The sequence below is a fragment of the Oncorhynchus keta genome, unplaced genomic scaffold (assembly GCF_023373465.1).
Source record: "Oncorhynchus keta strain PuntledgeMale-10-30-2019 unplaced genomic scaffold, Oket_V2 Un_scaffold_12020_pilon_pilon, whole genome shotgun sequence".
Lineage (NCBI taxonomy): Eukaryota > Metazoa > Chordata > Actinopteri > Salmoniformes > Salmonidae > Oncorhynchus > Oncorhynchus keta.
Genome location: NW_026290764.1, coordinates 61,773 through 83,425, shown reverse-complemented (window position 1 = coordinate 83,425; position 21,653 = coordinate 61,773). Strand labels below are relative to the sequence as shown.

Here is a 21,653-nt window from a genome sequence, read left to right as displayed (position 1 = left end):
AGTAGAGCTCTGTAGAGAGAACACAACATGTAGTTAGTTAGTAGAGCTCTGTAGAGAGAACACAACATGTAGTTAGTAGAGCTCTGTAGAGAGAACACAACATGTAGTTAGTTAGTAGAGCTCTGTAGAGAGAACACAACATGTAGTTAGTTAGTAGAGCTCTGTAGAGAGAACACAACATGTAGTTAGTTAGTAGAGCTCTGTAGAGAGAACACAACATGTAGTTAGTAGAGCTCTGTAGAGAGAACACAACATGTAGTTAGTTAGTAGAGCTCTGTAGAGAACACAACATGTAGTTAGTTAGTAGAGCTCTGTAGAGAGAACACAACATGTAGTTAGTTAGTAGAGCTCTGTAGAGAGAACACAACATGTAGTTAGTTAGTAGAGCTCTGTAGAGAGAACACAACATGTAGTTAGTTAGTAGAGCTCTGTAGAGAGAACACAACATGTAGTTAGTTAGTAGAGCTCTGTAGAGAGAACACAACATGTAGTTAGTAGAGCTCTGTAGAGAGAACACAACATGTAGTTAGTAGAGCTCTGTAGAGAGAACACAACATGTAGTTAGTTAGTAGAGCTCTGTAGAGAACACAACATGTAGTTAGTTAGTAGAGCTCTGTAGAGAGAACACAACATGTAGTTAGTTAGTAGAGCTCTGTAGAGAACACAACATGTAGTTAGTAGAGCTCTGTGGAGAGAACACAACATGTAGTTAGTAGAGCTCTGTAGAGAGAACACAACATGTAGTTAGTTAGTAGAGCTCTGTAGAGAGAACACAACATGTAGTTAGTAGAGCTCTGTAGAGAGAACACAACATGTAGTTAGTAGAGCTCTGTAGAGAACACAACATGTAGTTCGTTTTTAGAGCTCAGTAGAGAGAACACAACATGTAGTTAGTTAGTAGAGCTCTGTAGAGAACACAACATGTAGATAGTACAGCTCTGCTACTACAGCAGTATAGTCACTGCTTCAGATGATTCTACCTCATTCGCATGGGTTCATGTACGCCTGTGTGTGCGTGTTGGGTCTCGCCCCCTGTGGTGTGTGGATGCGTGTTGGGTCTCGCCCCCTGTGGTGTGTGGATGCGTGTTGGGTCACGCCCCCTGTGGTGTGTGGATGCGTGTTGGGTCACGCCCCCTGTGGTGTGTGGATGCGTGTTGGGTCACGCCCCCTGTGGTGTGTGGATGCGTGTTGGGTCACGCCCCCTGTGGTGTGTGGATGCGTGTTGGGTCACGCCCCCTGTGGTGTGTGGATGCGTGTTGGGTCTCGCCCCCTGTGGTGTGTGGATGCGTGTTGGGTCTCGCCCCCTGTGGTGTGTGGATGCGTGTTGGGTCTCGCCCCCTGTGGTGTGTGGATGCGTGTTGGGTCTCGCCCCCTGTGGTGTGTGGATGCGTGTTGGGTCTCCCCCCTGTGGTGTGTGGATGCGTGTTGGGTCACGCCCCCTGTGGTGTGTGGATGCGTGTTGGGTCTCGCCCCCTGTGGTGTGTGGATGCGTGTTGGGTCTCGCCCTCTGTGGTGTGTGGATGCGTGTTGGGTCTCGCCCCCTGTGGTGTGTGGATGCGTGTTGGGTCTCGCCCTCTGTGGTGTGTGGATGCGTGTTGGGTCTCGCCCCCTGTGGTGTGTGGATGCGTGTTGGGTCTCCCCCCCTGTGGTGTGTGGATGCGTGTTGGGTCTCACCCTCTGTGGTGTGTGGATGCGTGTTGGGTCTCACCCTCTGTGGTGTGTGGATGCGTGTTGGGTCTCACCCTCTGTGGTGTGTGGATGGGTGACAGAGTGTCCAGGTCAGCCATGGGGAACTCGATGCCTTTCCTCTTCAACTCCTCATAAATATGGACCACCCCCGTCAGGTCAGGACTACTCCTGAAGGCATCCGCCCAGGCCTGGCAACACACAGACAAACACAGAATAAGGGCTGGAAACAACCCCGTTACATCCTGGTAGACATCTGAGAGGAGTGGATAGATGAAGGCCAAACAGTGAGGGCCCAGGTGTTGTGTTGCTGACTTCAGTCCTGTGTGTGTGTGTGTGTTGCTCAGGTACAAGGTGTCCGCTCTCCTCCTCTCACTGTATTTAGAGAGGTTTGTTGGAGGTGTCTGGACTCATTTTGGATGTAGAATTTTCCTAACTGCAGGGTTCTCCTAACTGCTGCAGCCTGGCCTCTTACAGCTCTCTGACTGGCTTGGTGAAATGTTCACCATGTTGCTTATACCTATCCACGTATCTCAGATGTAAAAGTACCTAGGGATTTCTTATCATGTGCCATGTGATTATTATCATGTGCTGTACCTGGATCAGAGCCAGGACTTTGTCCTGTACGATGGTGGGGGGGTTGGTTTTGGGGGAGATGATTTTGACGAGGACACCATCAATGAAGTCCCGGTTAGCCACGAGGACATGAAACCGGTGGCCGCAGTTCTTTACACACGTCTCCAGCACCTAGAAATGGAAAGATAGAGGTAAAACATCAGGAAGTAAGAATGTTTACATATATCCTGTTTCCCATGCCAATAAAGCCCCTTAACTTGAAAGAGGAGGAGAGAAAACATCAGGAAGTAAGAAAGTATGATAGAGAGCGAGAAACTCCCTGGAAGAAGAGAAGTGTGCTCAGATATTGATAAAGAGCTGACTTCTGTCATCTGACATGGAATAAAGGATGCAGCTAAAAAAAAAATCAAGATCCACATAAACAAAATCAAATATGAAGACAGAAAAAACATAACAGTTGAGAAATCGCCTGAGGGAGAAGTCACAGTGAGACACAGCAGACAGCTAATTCATGAACGTGTGTTGGTGGCTTTTTGAAGCTCAGGCGTGAAGAACAAGTGTAACGAATAATATCACTGTCCTAGTTAAGCATGCAGGCGCGTTTGCAAGTGTGGTAAGTGTGCTCTAAATGTGAAAGGTCTATTTGTCTGTTTCTCTTCCCAGAGACTGGTTGTTGTTGAGGGTGAGTTCAGACAATAAGCATCACTTAGATCTAGGCCTAGCTCTGGACGGATTCGCTCCGTCCCTGCTGGTGTGCTCATCCAGTGTTTTCCAAATGTGGGTCTTCAGCGCTTTGTGACAACTGCCGACGTATAATGGGCTTTAGAAAATACATCCGATTGATTTGATTGGTCACGTTCTACCGCTGGGTAGCAGATTGTGGGCTCAAGACATCCCAAAACATCTCCAGATGCCCTTGGACACATGATCAGTGATGTGACCTGTATGTTCCAGGCTTTTCAACACCACACACCCTCTATTGTTCATCTGAAAAGATTTAGGTGGGTCAACACTGGGAACCCAAGTAGAGCCTGTCTCACCGTCAATCCTAGCATCACCTCCCGGTAGTTCCTGTTCCCACTCAGTCTCTTCTTCAGCGCCCGGATGGCATCTTTAGGCCTGCAGGAACACAACACATAGAAACTTAGCTAAGCACACAAATATCCTGTTAGCGTTCTGTAAGTCATTCTATGAAGCTAATCTTAAAAAATGTAAAGTAAAAGTATGCCTGGCATTCTTGGATTAACATCGGGCTTGGGTCATGCTATCAACTCAACCCGTTGTTTTTATTGACCTAAACCATCTTAGCCGTGGCGTTGTTGATTTTGTATGAAGCCGTGCGCAGGTCTCAGAAGTGTTACCTACCTGGCAGTCTAAACACACACACTCCACTAAAGGCTCAGTGCAGTCAAAACTCAGTGTTTTGTATATTGTACAACAGCTGTTAAAACTAACACTGTAAAAGTTTGCAATAATGTGATCAGTGTTATTTCCTTATAATTGCTGGTTAAAAATACAATTTACACAGGACCTTCTAATCAGCAGGTTTTGCATTGATGGAGTTTTGGCTTGCCTGGTGACACCACTAAGCAGTATACAATAATAGACCAATAACAAAGAGAGTTCCAAACCAATAACAGATCGTTTTGAGGTTACATATCCCTCCCATTAAGCCCCTCCCATTAGGCCCTTTCACAGACCAGCTCCCAGACGATCCTAGCTAAATTCTTGCTTGAGAAATAGTTTTGCGAAAAAAGCTATAGATTTTTTTCTTTCTTACCCTTTTAATTAACAACTATTACTACAGTAATGTACTTCATTTTACCCATAAATTATTTGACATTGAGATCAAAAACAGCTGCATTGGGCATTTAAAAACAAATCACCACATAGATCTGAGCTTGTAAGCTCAGCAAAAAAATAAACGTCCTCTCGTGTCAACTGCGTTTATTTTCAGCAAACATAACATGTAAATATTTGTATGAACATAACAAGATTCAACAACTGAGACAAACTGAAAAAGTTCCACAAACACGTGACTAAAAGAAATGGAATAATGTGTCCCTGAACAAAGTGGGGGGTCAAAATCAAAAGTAACAGTCAGTATCTGGTGTGGCCACCAGCTGCATTGTGTACTGCAGTTCACCTCCTCCTCATGGACTGCACCATATTTGCCTGTTCTTGCTGTGAGATGTTACCCCACTCTTCCACCAAGGCACATGCAAGTTCCCAGACATTTTTGGGGGAGAATGGCTCTAGCCCTTATCCTCCAATCCAACAGGTCCCAGACGTGCTCAATGGGATTGAGATCTGGGCTCTTCGCTGGCCATGGCAGAACACTAACATTCCTGTCTAGCAGGAAATCAGCCATACTGCTTGTTCTGTGTGTGGTGGCATTGTCATGCTGGAGGGTCATGTAGATTTAGATGCACTATTGTAAAGTGGCTGTTCCACTGGATGTCATAAGGTGAATGCACCAATTTGTAAGTCGCTCTGGATAAGAGCGTCTGCTAAATGACTTAAATGTAATGTAATGTAAATGTAATGTCAGGATGAGCTTGCAGGAAGGGTACCACATGAAGGAGGAGGATGTCTTCCCTGTAATGCACAGCGTTGAGATTGCCTGCAATGACAACAAGCGCAGTCCAATGATGCTGTGACACAACTCCCCAGACCATGACGGACCTTCCACCTCCAAATCTATCCTGCTCCAGAGTACAGGCCTCAGCGTAACACTCATTCCTTCGACGATAAACACGAATCCGACCATCACCCCTGGTGAGACAAAACCGCAACTTGTCAGTGAAGAGCACTTTTTACCAGTCCTGTCTGGTCCAGCGATGGTGGGTTTGTGCCAGGTAGGACGATCAACGTTATTGCTGGTGATGTCTGGTGAGGACATGTCTTACAACAGGCCTACAAGCCCTCAGTCCAGCCTCTCTCAGCCTATTGAGGACAGTCTGAGCACTGGTGGAGGGATTGTGCATTCCTGGTGTAACTTGGGCTGTTGTTGTTGCCATCCTGTACCTGTCCGCAGGTGTGATGTTCGGATGTATCAATCCTGTGCAGGTGTTGTTAGACGTGATCTGCCACTGTGAGGACGATCAGCTCTCCTTCCTGTCTCCCTGTAGAGCTGTCACGGTACGGACATTGCAATTTATTGCCCTGGCCACATCTGCAGTCCTCATGCCTCCTTGCAGCATGCCTAAGGCATGTTCACGCAGATGAGCAGGGATCCTGGGCATCTTTCTTTTGGTGTTTTTCAGAGTCAGTAGAAAGGCCTCTTTATAGTGTCCTAAGTTTTCATAACTGTGACCTTAATTGCCTACCGTCTGTAAGCTGTTAGTGTCTTAACGACCGTTCCACAGGTGAGTGTTCATTAATTGTTTATGGTTCATTGAACAAGCGTGTTTAAACCCTTTACAAAGAAGATCTGTGAAGTTATTCGGATTTTTACAAATTATCTTTGAAAGACAGAGTCCCGAAAAGGGGACGTTTCTTTTTTTGCTAAGTTTATATCTGTATTTCTGCCTGCCTGTCTGTTTGCACTATAGAAAGATCAAAGCTCATCTTAATAGAGAATGCTCTCTGTTACAGATGAGGTAATGAGCTTCCAGGAACCTCACTCTGGAGCTCTGTGAAGTTTCAGAGGAGAGATGAGAGTGTGTATATCACTGTCTGACAGCCACGGCTGAGCGTATGCAGTGTATAAAACATTAACGGAGTAGTGCTCAGGCAGTAGTATCACTGGCACTAGTGGATCCTATGGGAGGGAGTTGAGACCTTCAGACTTCAGACACAGACAGACTATAGAAAGAGAGGAGCTCAGGGAATACTGGTATGCATGGGTGTTACATCATCTCAAAAGTTCCACTTCCAGAAGTTTCAGGTAGGCAGTCTATGTTTATCTGTCTGATAAGTGGCATTAGTGCAGCTAGCTGGCATTTCTTCCACATCTATGTCCTTGTCTGAACCTAAAGAGGATTGCCTGCAGGCCATTCAGTTGTCACCATGTCTGACTTCCTACACTAACACAATACACAAAGCCAATAGTAATTTGCTACTTAGTAGCCTTCACACTCAAATTACACAACGCTTCAAGTAGGAGGTGGAAGTTGTAATGGAGGCGAGGGACTGATATCTCAAAAGACATGGGTCATTGTTTTTCCTGAATTGTACTGAAATAGTGTTCTCCCAGAACTTCAGACAGCTAGCCAGTAGACAGTCATACCTGTTAACCACAAGAGTGAGAAGATAGATAAAGGGGAAGCAGAAGAATGATTCGGGGAAGAGGAAAGAATTGTGTTTGAATCCCTCCAGTTTTTCCTAAAGGTCACAGCACTCAACCAATTTCAGGGGAGTCAACAACTTATCTCATTAAACTCAAAGAAAAGTTAACACTAATTAGTAAAAAAGGATATTCTCATTACATTCTATCTGCACTGCAGCTTGACCCTGTGCTTGTCTCAACTGCATGTGTGATGTGTGCCATGTAGAGAGTTTGAGAACAGAGCAGAAGACAAATGTCTGTTGTTCACTATAACTAATGGACAATAAAGTTGTATTGTATTTGTGCACATCATTTGTATGTTATTTTTGAGTGTGATAAGAGGTTTTTGTTTGTGCGATTGACTTGTTCAGTCAATCAGTAAGGCAGCCAGCGAGCCGAGCCGTCCCGTCTTTCAGCCAGTCAGTCAATCAGTCAATCAGTCTTTCAGCCAGTCAGTCCATCTTTCAGTCAGTCAGTCCATCTTTCAGTCAGTCAGTCAGTCAGTCCGTCTTTCAGTCAGTCAGTCAGTCAGTCCGTCTTTCAGTCAGTCAGTCCGTCTTTCAGTCAGTCAGTCAGTCAGTCCGTCTTTCAGTCAGTCAGTCAGTCAGTCCGTCTTTCAGTCAGTCAGTCAGTCAGTCCGTCTTTCAGTCAGTCAGTCAGTCAGTCAGTCCGTCTTTCAGTCAGTCAGTCAGTCCGTCTTTCAGTCAGTCAGGTGAAAGTGTACTGATGTAGTCTGTTGCTCACCCTTCCTCCGTCTCATTGATGATGTCACAGATCTCCATGTTGAGGGTCCAGTCCTCAGCCTGCAGGCCGCCATCCGTGGCCTTCTCTGGAAAAGACAACAGGAAGTAAACAAACCTGCTCATTGGACCAAGGAGGACACTAAGTAGTAGGAAGTTTCCCCTAGACGAGCGGTGAGCAACACCTAACCCCATAGGAATAATCGGTACAGCCCAAAAAGGATGAACCACCCCTTGGGACTGGTTCCTACCTAGGTTTCTTCCTTCTAGGGAGTTTTTCCTGGTGATTTCACTTCTGCTTTTCTTGCTCTGTGGGGTCTAGGCTGGGCAGCTTGTGACAACTGCTGATGTCAAATAAATTAATAAAATGAGACCTAATTGATTGATTGACAAGATGGGGAGATGTAAAACAGGTTTTATAACAGACCTAGAGTCAGTACTCTGCCAACCCACTGTCCACTAAGCCTTGGGCTATATTTCAGTCTGACTGCGCTGTGACCTGTCCCCTTACCTCAACAAGCCGCACTAGTTAGCCTAAACTCCATGGCTTATGTAACATTACTGTGGGCATGAGAAAAGGTTGTGTAACCAAGCACGTAAAAAGAGATAACTGTAACAGGTTTTGTATAGTAAGCCAATATGCGTGATGCATTTTAACCTATTCAAACAGGATCATGGGTGTTCTCTGCATTGTCTTAGAGAGGAAAGTAATTGAGGGAAACGTGACAGGATATTGGCTATTGGCTTTTCAACACAGTAACATTGAAGTTTTATAATTACATAATTGAGCTGACGTCTGGAAGTCCACTACCACTGGTGTCGACCAATTACCATGCTGAATTCATCCCTCCATAAAACAGGATTAAAAGAACTGTGCGTGTCCCATATGGAACACAATTCCCTTTGAGCCCTGGTCAAAAGTAGTGCACTACATTGGGAATGGGGTGTAATTTGGGAAGCACACCTAGTCTCACTCCTGTTCTTGGCTGGGAGAAAATAAGGAAACTGAGCCAGCAAGAGAGAGAGGTATTTAGAGTCAAAATACAGAGCTAAGAGTTCAAATGTTTAAAAGTTAGTCATGATGACTAGACTAGCTCTAGGTTAGCTCAGTCACTCAGAACATTTCTACCTCCAGCCCAGGGGCTCAGAGCAGTGTGGCATGCCCAGGCCAGGGACCTCTCTCTGGGGCTGTGTCCTGTTCTGGCCTTTACCTCCCCTCTCCTTCCAACCCGCCAGATCACACAGTCTACCACTGAGGCCACCTTGTGTGAAGGACTAATGCTTTTGGTGTCTGTTTCTCTCCTTTCACACTGCCTCTAATCTAAATATTACTCAAATAATGTATTTACTGTGTACACAAAGACAGTATTCTGCTAACAACATGTCAGAACATGAGAAGCCAAGGTAAACAGCATGACACGGTGTTTAGCTGCCCAGGCTCAGTGTGTGAACAGCAGAGCATTAAGTGTTAAGTCTTAACCACTGCTATCTCCACTGGCACGCCCCACCTAATCTCCTCAAGTGGATTGGAAAGAGGACAGGCAGGGAGAGCGAGGAAAAGAGGGAGGGAGAAAGACGAAAATGAAAGGGAGAAGGAAAGGATCAGACCTAGTTAGGGCTGTTGTGGTCATGAGATTTTGTCCAAAATTGATTGGGAAGCAAATAATTGCCGGTCTCACGGTAATTGACCGTTAATTAACAAACACATTTAGCATCTCCTGGCTTCCTCACACAGCCTACAACTTGAAGGTCACGCGCTGCGTATGTTTGCCAGTTATTCTCTACACCCGTTGTAAAGCGGATGAATGTGCTTCATTTTAAGGCGTTATTTGGCCACTTTAGCTGTGATAAAAACCTTAACAAAACATATAGGCCTATGGGCTAGGCTACATGAAGTGTGCGACTATGATTTGAAAAAGTTGCACAAAAAAAGGCATGTGCTGTTTCTTGCCTTACTGCACACAAGCTGGGCATCTTTTACAAGTGATTTCACTACACCCGCAATAACATCTGCTAAATATGTGTTTGTGACCACAAGCGGTAGGCTAATATTGTCAATAGAAAAGTTTGTGGTCATATGCACAACCTTAAAAACATAGGTGCTGGGCTAATAAAGGATTCTAGTATAGAACAAGAAGGCCTACACACCTTTAAAGCTCCCAATTCACCGCTTTAATCTGAAACGAATCTCCAGCAGGTCAGACACAGTGTTCACATCCCAAAATATACACATTTCACCTCACATGACCAGTGGACATGACGCATGGTGGATGCAAAACACATGTGTATCTCTAATAATTAAATGAGTACATGTAATGGTTCCACAAAATAATATACATTTAAAAAATGACCAAGTGAGTAACCTGGAAGGCAAGACAAATCAAAGTAAAGGAACATATTCAGGTAAGAAATGGTCTGATATCAAACTCTTGGTTCAGACCTCTAGGAGACATGGTGCACACAAGGTGAAGCCAATACAATCCTCTTCTCATAGATGATCAGTATCTCCACCCCTCCTAGGAGTCTTAACATGTTCCATACCAATGTGACTCAAAGAGCTGATGTTGTGACGAGCCTCCATGAAATGAGCAGCCACAGAGTTTCTCTGGTCAAGGGCCCTGATATTACTCCTGTGTTCTGCTATCTTTGTTTTCAGAGCTCGTTGCGTTTTTTCCTACATAGACCACAAATACATTTGATCAGGTATATCACATGTTTTGTGGAACATGTAATGATGCCCTAATGTCCTTGCACGTAATAGGGTGACTGAACATTGTGCATTTCTTCGTGAAGTTACATTTGGTGCATCCGCCACGTCTATAGTTACTGTCCGGCACACTGTCTAGAAAGGTACTGCGTGGCACTGGTGGAAGATCAGACCTCACCACCATTTGACTGATGTTGGGGGCGTGTCTGAAGACCTACCCGCAGGGGTTCTTTAAACGTCTTTTCCAGTTGTGGATCAGTGCTCAAGATGTGCCAATGTTTTTTATAATGTGGTTGAACTGTTTACCAAGTGGGGAGTACTGAAGGAAGCATTAAATGCGTTGGTCAGGAGAGCGGGGAGGTTTGGACGTGAGGCTGTCATCCTGGGTGATATTTTTATAACGTTCCCTTGCGTCCTGCAGCCATTCCTCTGGGTAACCCCGCTGTCTGAAACACTCATCCAGCCATTCCTCTGGGTAACCCCGCTGTCTGAAACACTCATCCAGCCATTCCTCTGGGTAACCCCGCTGTCTGAAACACTCATCCAGCCATTCCTCTGGGTAACCCCGCTGTCTGAAACACTCATCCAGCCATTCCTCTGGGTAACCCCGCTGTCTGAAACACTCATCCAGCCATTCCTCTGGGTAACCCCGCTGTCTGAAACACTCATCCAGCCATTCCTCTGAGTAACCCCGCTGTCTGAAACACTCATCCAGCCATTCCTCTGGGTAACCCCGCTGTCTGAAACACTCATCCAGACATTCCTCTGGGTAACCCCGCTGTCTGAAACACTCATCCAGACATTTCTCTGAGTAACCACGCTGTCTGAAACACTCATCCAGCCATTCCTCTGGGTAACCCCGCTGTCTGAAACACTCATCCAGCCATTCCTCTGGGTAACCCCGCTGTCTGAAACACTCATCCAGCCATTCCTCTGGGTAACCCCGCTGTCTGAAACACTCATCCAGCCATTCCTCTGGGTAACCCCGCTGTCTGAAACACTCATCCAGCCATTCCTCTGGGTAACCCCGCTGTCTGAAACACTCATCCAGCCATTCCTCTGGGTAACCTCGCTGTCTGAAACACTCATCCAGCCATTCCTCTGGGTAACCTCGCTGTCTGAAACACTCATCCAGCCATTCCTCTGGGTAACCCCGCTGTCTGAAACACTCATCCAGCCATTCCTCTGGGTAACCCCGCTGTCTGAAACGCTCATCCAGCCATTCCTCTGGGTAACCCCGCTGTCTGAAACACTCATCCAGCCATTCCTCTGGGCAACCCCGCTGTCTGAAACACTCATCCAGCCATTCCTCTGGGTAACCCCGCTGTCTGAAACACTCATCCAGCCATTCCTCTGGAGGAACCCCGCTGTCTGAAACACTCATCCAGCCATTCCTCTGGGTAACCCCGCACTGCCATTCCTCTGAAACACTCATCCAGCCATTCCTCTGGGTAACCCCGCTGTCTGAAACACTCATCCAGCCATTCCTCTGGAACCCCGCTGTCTGAAACACTCATCCAGCCATTCCTCGTAACCCCGCTGTCTGAAACACTCATCCAGCCATTCCTCTGGGTAACCCCGCTGTCTGAAACGCTCATCCAGCCATTCCTCTGGGTAACCCCGCTGTCTGAAACACTCATCCAGCCATTCCTCTGGGTAACCCCGCTGTCTGAAACGCTCATCCAGCCATTCCTCTGGGTAACCCCGCTGTCTGAAACACTCATCCAGCCATTCCTCTGGGTAACCCCGCTGTCTGAAACACTCATCCAGCCATTCCTCTGGGTAACCCCGCTGTCTGAAACACTCATCCAGCCATTCCTCTGGGTAACCCCGCTGTCTGAAACGCTATCCAGACATTCCTCTGGGTAACCCCGCTGTCTGAAACACTCATCCAGCCATTCCTCTGGGTAAAAACACTCATCCAGACATTCCTCTGGGTAACCCCGCTGTCTGAAACACTCATCCAGACATTCCTCTGAGTAACCCCGCTGTCTGAAACACTCATCCAGACATTCCTGAGTAACTCCGCTGTCTGAAACACTCATCCAGCCATTCCTCTGGGTAACCCCGCTGTCTGAAACACTCTTCCAGACATTCCTGAGTAACTCCGCTGTCTGAAACACTCATCCAGACATTCCTCTGAGTAACTCCGCTGTCTGAAACACTCATCCAGCCATTCCTCTGAGTAACTCCGCTGTCTGAAACACTCATCCAGACATTCCTCTGAGTAACCCCGCTGTCTGAAACACTCATCCAGACATTCCTCTGAGTAACCCCGCTGTCTGAAACACTCATCCAGCCATTCCTCTGGGTAACCCCTGCTGTCTGAAACACTCATCCAGCCATTCCTCTGTTAACCCCGCTGTCTGAAACACTCATCCAGCCATTCCTCTGGGTAACCTCGCTGTCTGAAACACTCATCCAGCCATTCCTCTGGGTAACCCCGTTGTCTGAAACACTCATCCAGCCATTCCTCTGGGTAACCCCGCTGTCTGAAACACTCATCCAGCCATTCCTCTGGGTAACCCCGCTGTCTGAAACACTCATCCAGCCATTCCTCTGGGTAACCCCGCTGTCTGAAACACTCATCCAGCCATTCCTCTGGGTAACCCCGCTGTCTGAAACACTCATCCAGCCATTCCTCTGGGTAACCCCGCTGTCAAAACACTCATCCAGCCATTCCTCTGGGTAACCCCGCTGTCTGAAACACTCATCCAGCCATTCCTCTGGGTAACCCCGCTGTCTGAAACGCTCATCCAGCCATTCCTCTGGAACCCCGCTGTCTGAAACACTCATCCAGCCATTCCTCTGGGTAACCCCGCTGTCTGAAACACTCATCCAGCCATTCCTCTGGGTAACCCCGCTGTCTGAAACACTCATCCAGCCATTCCTCTGGGTAACCCCGCTGTCTGAAACACTCATCCAGCCATTCCTCTGGGTAACCCCGCTGTCTGAAACACTCATCCAGCCATTCCTCTGGGTAACCCCGCTGTCTGAAACACTCATCCAGCCATTCCTCTGGGTAACCCCGCTGTCTGAAACACTCATCCAGCCATTCCTCTGGGTAACCCCGCTGTCTGAAACACTCATCCAGCCATTCCTCTGGGTAACCCCGCTGTCTGAAACACTCATCCAGCCATTCCTCTGGGTAACCCCGCTGTCTGAAACACTCATCCAGATGGGCGGTTTGTTTGACATAGTCACTCCGTGTACTACAAATGGGGAGGTTATTTTTTTAGGTGTGTAGGGTGGAAGCTGTCTCCGCGTAATAGGGAATTTCTGTCAATCGGCTTCCTGTATAGATCCGTACTAACCACCCCCCCATCCCTCTAACTTAAAATGTCAAGAAGACGTATTTCACAAGCAGTGAATTTCAAATGTTCACTGTTGTATTGATGGAGGAGTGGAATCGATTAAGTTCCTCCGCTGTGCCCTGGAATAAAACGAATATGTGATCAATTAAGAGTTTCCAGAGTCTAATATGGTGCAATAGTGGATTATTAGGGCTAAAAATCACCTTCTTCTAAAAAATAAACACACATACAGATTGTGAGTAAAACATTTAAAAGTGTTAACCCTCACAAGGCTCCAGGCCCAGACGGCATCCCCAGCCGCGTCCTCAGAGCATGCGCAGACCAGCTGGCTGGTGTGTTTACGGACATATTCAATCAATCCTTACCCCAGTCTGCTGTTCCCACATGCTTCAAGAGGGCCACCATTGTTCCTGTTCCCAAGAAAGCTAAGGTAACTGAGCTAAACGACTACCGCCCCGTAGCACTCACTTCCGTCATCATGAAGTGCTTTGAGAGACTAGTCAAGGACCATATCACCTCCACCCTACCTGACACCCTAGACCCACTCCAATTTGCTTACCGTCCAAACAGTTCCACAGACGATGCAATCTCAACCACACTGCACACTGCCCTAACCCATCTGGACAAGAGGAACGTGAGAATGCTGTACCTATGTGAGAATGCTGTTCATCGACTACAGCTCAGCATTTAACACCATAGTACCCTCCAAACTCGTCATCAAGCTCGAGACCCTGGGTTTCGACCCCGCCCTGTGAAACTGGGTACTGGACTTCCTGACGGGCCGCCCCCAGGTGGTGAGGGTAGGTACTATCTCCACCCCGCTGATCCTCAACACTGGGGCCCCACACGGGTGCGTTCTGAGCCCTCTCCTGTACTCCCTGTTCACCCACGACTGCGTGGCCACGCACGCCTCCAACTCAATCATCAAGTTTAGGGACGACACTACAGTGGTAGGCATTACCAACAACGGAGACGGCCTACAGGGAGGAGATGAGGGCTTGTCAGGAAAATAACCTCACACTAAATGTCAACAAAACAAAGGAGATGATTGTGGACTTCAGGAAACAGCAGAGGGAGCACCCCCTATCAACATGGATGGGACAGTAGTGAAGAGGGTAGTAAGTTTTAAGTTCCTCAGCGTACACATCACAGACAAACTGAATTGGTCCACCCACACGTTCTAAGAAGCACAATCGAGAGCATCCTGCCGGGCTGTATCACCGCCGGGTACGGCAACTGCTCCGCCAGCAACCGCAAGGCTCTCCAGAGGGTAGCGAGGTCTGCACAACGCATCACCGGGGGCAAACTACCTGCCTTCCAGGACACCTACACCACCCAGGAAGGCCATAAAGATCATCAAGGAGAACAACCACCCGAGCCACTGCCTGTTCACCCCGCTATCATCCAGAAGGCGACGTCAGTACAGGTGCATCAAAGCAGGGACCGAGACTGAAAAACAGCTTCTATCTATTTCAAGGCCATCAGACTGTTAAACAGCCACCACTAACACCGAGTGGCTGCTGCCAACACACTGACTCAACTCTAGCCACTTTAATAATGGGAATTGATGGAATTTGACATAAAATATATCGCTAGACACTTTAAACAATGCTACTTAATATAATGTTTACATACCCTACATTACTCATCTCATTGATACAGTGGGGCAAAAAAGTATTTCGTCAGCCACTAATTGTGCAAGTTCTCCCACTTAAAAAGATGAGAGAGGCCTGTAATTTTCATCATAGGTACACTTCAACTATGACAGACAAAATTAGAAAAGAAATCTAGAAAATCACATTGTTGGATTTTTAATGAATTTATTTGCAAATTATGGTGGGAAATGGGTCCTCCTCTTTTTAATAGAGGCCATCAAATCTCTTTTCTCACACAATTGCATAGCCTACAGAAATGTTGAGCAACATGAGCTCACATTAAATGTTTAATTAGATTTTCGATACAATTTGCATTGATGTCAGAGTGATTAGAGGGACAATAGAGTGCTGAGTACCAGGCAGTTAGCAAGTGTGGTAAGCTACTAATGACAATCAGCAGCATCAGCTCTTGGAGTAGGCTAATTACCATGACTAAACGGTCATGTGGAATTTGACTGCCCTCATGACTCGTGACAACCGGTGTGGCGGTAATATGGTCACCCTAACAGCCCTATACAGAGTCATCCTTTTTGAGGCCTCTATTCATGGAACAAGACAGCCATTACAGCCAGAGCTTTGAAAATAGAAGAGAGACTGATTGGGTGCAAGTTCAACCGAGGCTCCACCCCCACTCCCAGTGCCATGGAGTGAAACCAGTACAACCAGTCACGTGGCCACACAGGCGGAAGGCTGTGCCATCCACTGCCAACTCCACAAATCTCCATTTCAGATCCCTCTTCGCTCCCCGTCTGTTCTCTCACTCTATACCCTCTTCCTCAATCCCACTACCCCCCCCTTGTATGTCTTCCTCCCTCAATCCACTAATGCATAGCTCTGAGATAGACATTTGAAATTGGCTCATTATATGACCCAAACATGTATCCATGGTTACCAAACTATTCCTCTGTCTTATAGTCTTCTTTTCAACATCTCGTCATAGAGGGCTTATTACCAGAGAGTGCTCCAACCCATTAGGGACAAATACATGGGCCTGCTAGCTACACTAACCCTTCCACTAATGGAGATGGCAGGCAGATTGTTCTGTTTCCTCCAGGATGTGTAGCTGCTTTCCCTCTATGATGGTCTCTGTCTCTTTGGCAGCTAAAAGGAAAGAGATGGAGTCAGCATCTAGGCCAACTGTACTCTGAGACAGAGTAGTTTCACTAGTATCAAACCTCAAGCCACACACAATCCACCCACCGCAAACAAACACACCATCCACACACACACTGCAAACATCAACACACACTTGCTAACACACACACAACATCCACCAAGCCTCTCTCTCTCTCTCATCCTGTCCACCCCCTGCCTGTCAGGCCACTTAAGGTAATGAGAAAGGACAATTAAGATTCACAATGCAAACCTCATCAACAGGGTTCCTGTTCTGTTGCCCTGTCTCTGAGTGCTCTCCCATTTCCTCTGTGGGAAGTGAACCTGATCCCTTTCCCCTGTCTTGCTGCTGCTGTACTGTGGTGTTGGGTACCACTCTCACCACCAGCACTGTATCCACACGGACAGACAGAATGCCTTTATGGACAGCACAGTACAGTGAGCACTCAACCAGAGAGATAACACACTTGGGCAGATGATTTAAAGCTAGTAGCTCATAAAGAAATTAAAGATCCACTCTGCTGCTCGCTGGGCACAGTGTGCAGTGACCTGAGCAGACCGCTCTCGGAGCTGACAATGATGATGATGGTAGTAGGGACTTAGCCTAGCTGGTGTGGTGGTGTTCAGCGGTGGCCATCTAGGATGACTTGGCACCAAGCTGGCCGGGGAAGCAGGGCAGTGGGCAGGGGGACACACCCTGGCCTGTAGGCTACACTCACAGCAATGAAAGACCCTTCTTCTGCACCTCCTCAGACCAACTTCCTTCTAGCCTGGTCCCAGATTGTGACCATGATGACCAATGGAGTTGATAAGGCAGCACAAATATATCTGGAACCAGGCTAACTTCCTTCCTCCATAGTATACCCATGATATGTTTCCATTCTGATTTCACACAGATGCATGACTAGGGGCTAATAAACTGTGGCCATTATCAGCTTCAGACATCAATATCTCATCTTCTGAAAAAGGTGCATCTTCTGAAAAAGGCCTAACCATGAGAAACTGGACTGAATGCATGGGAAACTGTTTGTGCAATCTGCCTGGGTGACATCCTAGGAGATTCTCTCAGAGACAATGCAGAGAGGACAGCTTACCCCCCCCCCACCTTGTCTTCTGTCTAGTTTGTTAGGCTATACATTTGTTTGTCTAGTTTGTTAGGCTATACTGAAGACCTTCATAACATAGGATAGTTATGGTTGTAGCTAAGGCCTTGAGCAGTAAGGATACAGTACCAGGGCCTAAAATTAACACCTGCGGGTAGATTTTGTCATTGGTGGGTAAAATGTCTATTTCACCAGCCACGTTGGCGGGTTGTCAGGGCTCCACAGTGCAAGCATTTCACTCACATTTGTGAATAAAAAGTCGAGTTCGATCACATTTATAGTCAAATAAATGCTCCAGTAGCTTTTTTCAAAGTATTTTTGCCGTTTTGTTTCATAGCTGGTAAATTAAGTTTATGAACTACGAATCCTATACAGCCTATTCGATCTTACGCTGGAACCCTGGGTGCATGCGAAGAGTTGAGCGAAAGGTGAATTTTTAGAAGTTCATTTTTATAAGCGCTGCGCACAGGCATAAAAATTGGTCTAATTTACTTGACCCGAAAGTCTCTGCAGTGAGACTGGTCCTTGTTCATTTACATTGTGTTGTTCACAGGCTAGGTTGTTTTTCTATGTTTGAGTTTCAATTGCAAGGGAAGAGAAAACAACACCTCTACGAGTCAGACTCAATCACAGGCTCAAACATGACTGGAGTCGCGCTACCACGGTAACCTCCCACCCTTAAATGGGCAGGTGAAAATGTTTGTCTCATCTGTGATAGTTTGGTTTAATGACGCAGGTCACAAAAAAATGAAATTAAACAATTTAACACATTATTTCTTACTAATAATACATGTATTGTTTCAGAAACATTACAAAGCATGCTCATCTGTTTTTTTGTGTTTTGTTGGTATAATTTTAGCAGGGGAAAAAATCTGAGTGGCTGGTAGAAACTGGGTGGTTCGAGCACTGAATGCTGATTGACTGAAAGCCGTGATTGGCTGAAAGCCTTTGGATATCAGACCATATACCACGGGTATGCCAAAACATGTATTTTTACTGCTCTAATTACATTGGTAACCAGTTTATAATAGCAATAAGGTACCTCGGGTATATTGCCAATAAGGGCAAGGGCTGTATCCAGGCACTCCACGTTGCGTCATGCTTAAGAACATTCCTTATACGTGGTATATTGGCCATATACCACACCCCCTCGGGCCTTATTGTTTAAATCTACCTGCCACAGTGGCTGGTGGACCAAAAAGTGAATTGTATGCCCTGTACAGTACTAAGATCTTCATAACATAGAATAATTATGGTTGTAGCAATGGCCTTGAGCTGTAAGAATACTGCACAAAGACCTTTAGAACATAGGATATTGATATAGTTGTAGCTAATGTCTTTATAAAACATGTATAGCCTAACTATTCTATCCATTGAGCCCTAGTTAGTATTCTGCCATGTTCCATTGTTCGTGCAATACAATAGTTTTTCTGTGGATGTAGACGTGCTGTTAGATAATCAGTGACTCTATCAATGAAGGACACAGTCCCTGCCTGAGGGTACATAGGCCCAGTAGAGTCCTACCTAGCCTCAGCCCAGTCCCATCCAATCATCACAACCACATCTTATCTCAGCCCAGCCACACGCACCTTCTGGCCAGACTACACTTTATCACAGAGTCTGCACCACCTGGGGTTGGCAACAGTCCATTGTATTACATTTTATTTTATATTATTGGTCCCAAATTGTTTAATTTTAATTATTTAATCTGGACAACCCATTAAGACCAGGATCTCATTTCCAATGGTGCCCTGAGAACAACAGTTGAAGCAATGTGAGAAACCATTCAACCAAATTACAGTTACAACATTTCAAATGAATTACAATACACTAAAAAGGGCAGTAGTAACAAATACATACAATCGATAAAAACAAGAGCCCAAAATTCACAATTTGGGACCAAATAATCAAGTTTTAGAGTGACCTGTAGGTCATTCCAGGACAGAGGGCCATAGTAACTGAAAGCAGTCTTCACTAACTCAGAGGGGACCCGCGGAACCTCTAGTACCAACCAGTCTAGAGACTGAGTCTTCTAGTTACTAGATTTCCAATTTAGAAGTGAGGTAGTATGGGACCTCCTGGAGAAGTGCTTTATATATGAGTAATAGCCAATGTTGGGCCCTTCTGGTCATCAGAAACTCCCAAGCAACTATATAAGAGACAATGATGCTTATGGAAACTATCACCAGTGATAAAACGCACGGCTGAGTATATAGTCACAGAATTTAGAAGTCCACACTTGTTAAACAGCCCTCAAAAGCAGCAAGCCAATAACACTATTTAAAAAGAAAATGTAACTTATAATATGGAGGTGCTATAGAAGTTGTCAAATAGCCTAGTCCCCCCTCACCTAGAAGTGAAAAATTATTCCTGCTTTACCACATCTAGACCAATCCCAACCGCAGGGATCACTCCGTTATTATCCTTCTGTTATCTCCTAAATCACAGTCCGGGAGCAGGGCCTGGAGAAATGTCCACAGACTGAGCCAGTTACACCTGTTACAGGGGTAAACAAACTAGGCTAACTGAGCTTTAAGATATTATGACTGTGATTATAAAAGCCTTAGAGCTGTTCGTAAAGCTAACTGTCATGGTTATTAGTACAGTAGATAGACGATCTATGCACACTACACAGTGGACCAAGCCTATCAAATCAGGCATCCCCTATCCATATAATTTTGCGTGCCCTACTGTACAAGGCCTCAGTATGAACCTAGCTCTGGTCCAGGGCATTATGTGTGGCTTACTGAACTACAATAAACCATACAGACAGGGTGGAAAATAAAAGCCTGAAGGTAGTAACAGGTTAGGCTACACAAAATGCAATTTCCATTAGGTATTGGGCTAATCAGGAACACAGAAGAGCTTCTAACATGTTTATTTTCTTATGCCTTTAATGCCCATAAACACTTGTCAATATTTCAGTCCAAATAAACACTATTGAAGCTGCTCGTCCCAATGACAGTGCAGGAAACTGTCCGGAAAAATCTATGTGTTTAGGAACTGCAGGAGGGAGGGCACTGATGGGAAGGAGGAACTTTGAGGGAAGCTACAGGGGAATGTCGACTAGCTTCCTCATCACCATTCATTACAATCCCAACTGACCGAACTACCACCCTAACAACGGAGCCCATGGGGAAAAAAATGGCAGTAACCTAGTGGTTAGAACATTGGGTTGCTGGATCGAATCCCGAGCTGACAAGGTAAAAATCTGTTGTTCTGCCCCTGAACAAGGCAGTTAACCCACCGTTTCCCGGGTAGGCCGTGATTGTAAATAAGAATTTGTTCTTAACTGACTTGCCCTCCTAGTTAAATAAAAGTGAAATAAAAATCTAGGTCAGCTGTGTTTGTGTAGTCACTGAAAAGCTGGCAACATAGACGCCTGTGGTTGACAATGCAAATCTATCTTCTCGTAATAGAAGTGAAGCTGCAATGAATCATCTTTGAAGGGTGTTTTGCTAATGTGTCATCAGTATTTGTGAGAAAGCTCATTTTTCAGCATAGTCAAAGGTCAAATGACGTATCTTCCCGTTTATCCCCTTCCATGATCAATGTCATGCCTGTACCACTGAGTGTGTGTGTACGGACTTAAAGAATACAGACCAACTGTTCGTATGTGAATTCGTTAATTACTTTAAAAGCACTAGTCAGTGTCATAAAAACACTATTTGGAAAATGAGACCGCACATCGTCATTGATAAACAATTTCAATTGAAAAACTGTTCCCCAGCTGTTGTATCGTTGCATTTCAAAACAAAGGTGAATCCAGTAGAAAACTCCCTCGTGAAATCATTTCGCTTCATTTGGAGCAAATTGTACTTTCCAGCAAATGTGCCACCCTGATTCCAATTAGCTTAGCTAACGTTTGCATGGGCTAGCCGCGAACCGATATTTATAAGGTTACTGTAGCTGGTCGATGATGCTACAGCTAGCTAGCTTAGCTCGCTACTGGTGCATCTGAATGCCGTACAATAACACATGTAAGTCACCATTCAAACCTTACATTATGGCTTTATAAGACCTGATTACACAGTATCTATAGCTGGTAACTTACCTAAGCACTGGCCCACGGGAGTGCTGTACGGATTGCCCAGTAAGAACTCCATCTTTATGACAACAAACAATACCCACAGAATGACAGAAGCTGGAAGAGAGGCGCATTATCTGCAAGTCCCTCCCACTGAGCAACCACATTGGAAGATAAAACTGAGATATCAATCTGTATGGCTGAATTTATTGTCGATCAAAATTAGCAGCTATCCAGGGTATGTTCACCACCAACACTAAAGATAGCTATCTATGCACAAGAGCCAAGCCTTTGCTGGATGTGATCGATGTTAATGTTACTGTTCATGTTATGTATCACCACCTGCAGAGATTGGGAGTCCCATAGGGCAGCGCACAATTGGCCCAGCGTCGTCCGGGTTTGGCCGGTGTAGGCCGTCATTGTACATAATAATGTGTTCTTAATTTACTTTCCAAGTTAAAT

General features: G+C 45.9%; 1 protein-coding gene across 7 annotated transcripts in view; it reads right to left on the bottom strand.

Annotated features, from left to right (window-relative positions):
• LOC118371191 (TOM1-like protein 2) overlaps positions 1-21,653 on the bottom strand; it is a 46,263-nt gene that overhangs the window by 24,169 nt on the left and 441 nt on the right. For 4 of the 7 annotated variants that reach the window (XM_052513466.1, XM_052513467.1, XM_052513468.1 and 1 more), the window contains exons 1-5: positions 21,219-21,378; positions 7,277-7,361; positions 3,303-3,381; positions 2,284-2,433; positions 1,743-1,877 (exon numbers count right to left, since the gene is read on the bottom strand). In XM_052513466.1, coding sequence (XP_052369426.1) covers positions 1,743-1,877; positions 2,284-2,433; positions 3,303-3,381; positions 7,277-7,361; positions 21,219-21,270 — 501 coding nt within the window. In that variant the 5' untranslated portion in view covers positions 21,271-21,378. Of the gene's footprint in view, positions 1-1,742; positions 1,878-2,283; positions 2,434-3,302; positions 3,382-7,276; positions 7,362-21,218; positions 21,379-21,653 lie in introns of those variants that run through there. The other 3 variants (XM_052513471.1, XM_052513473.1, XM_052513470.1) reach the window with 2 other exon arrangements.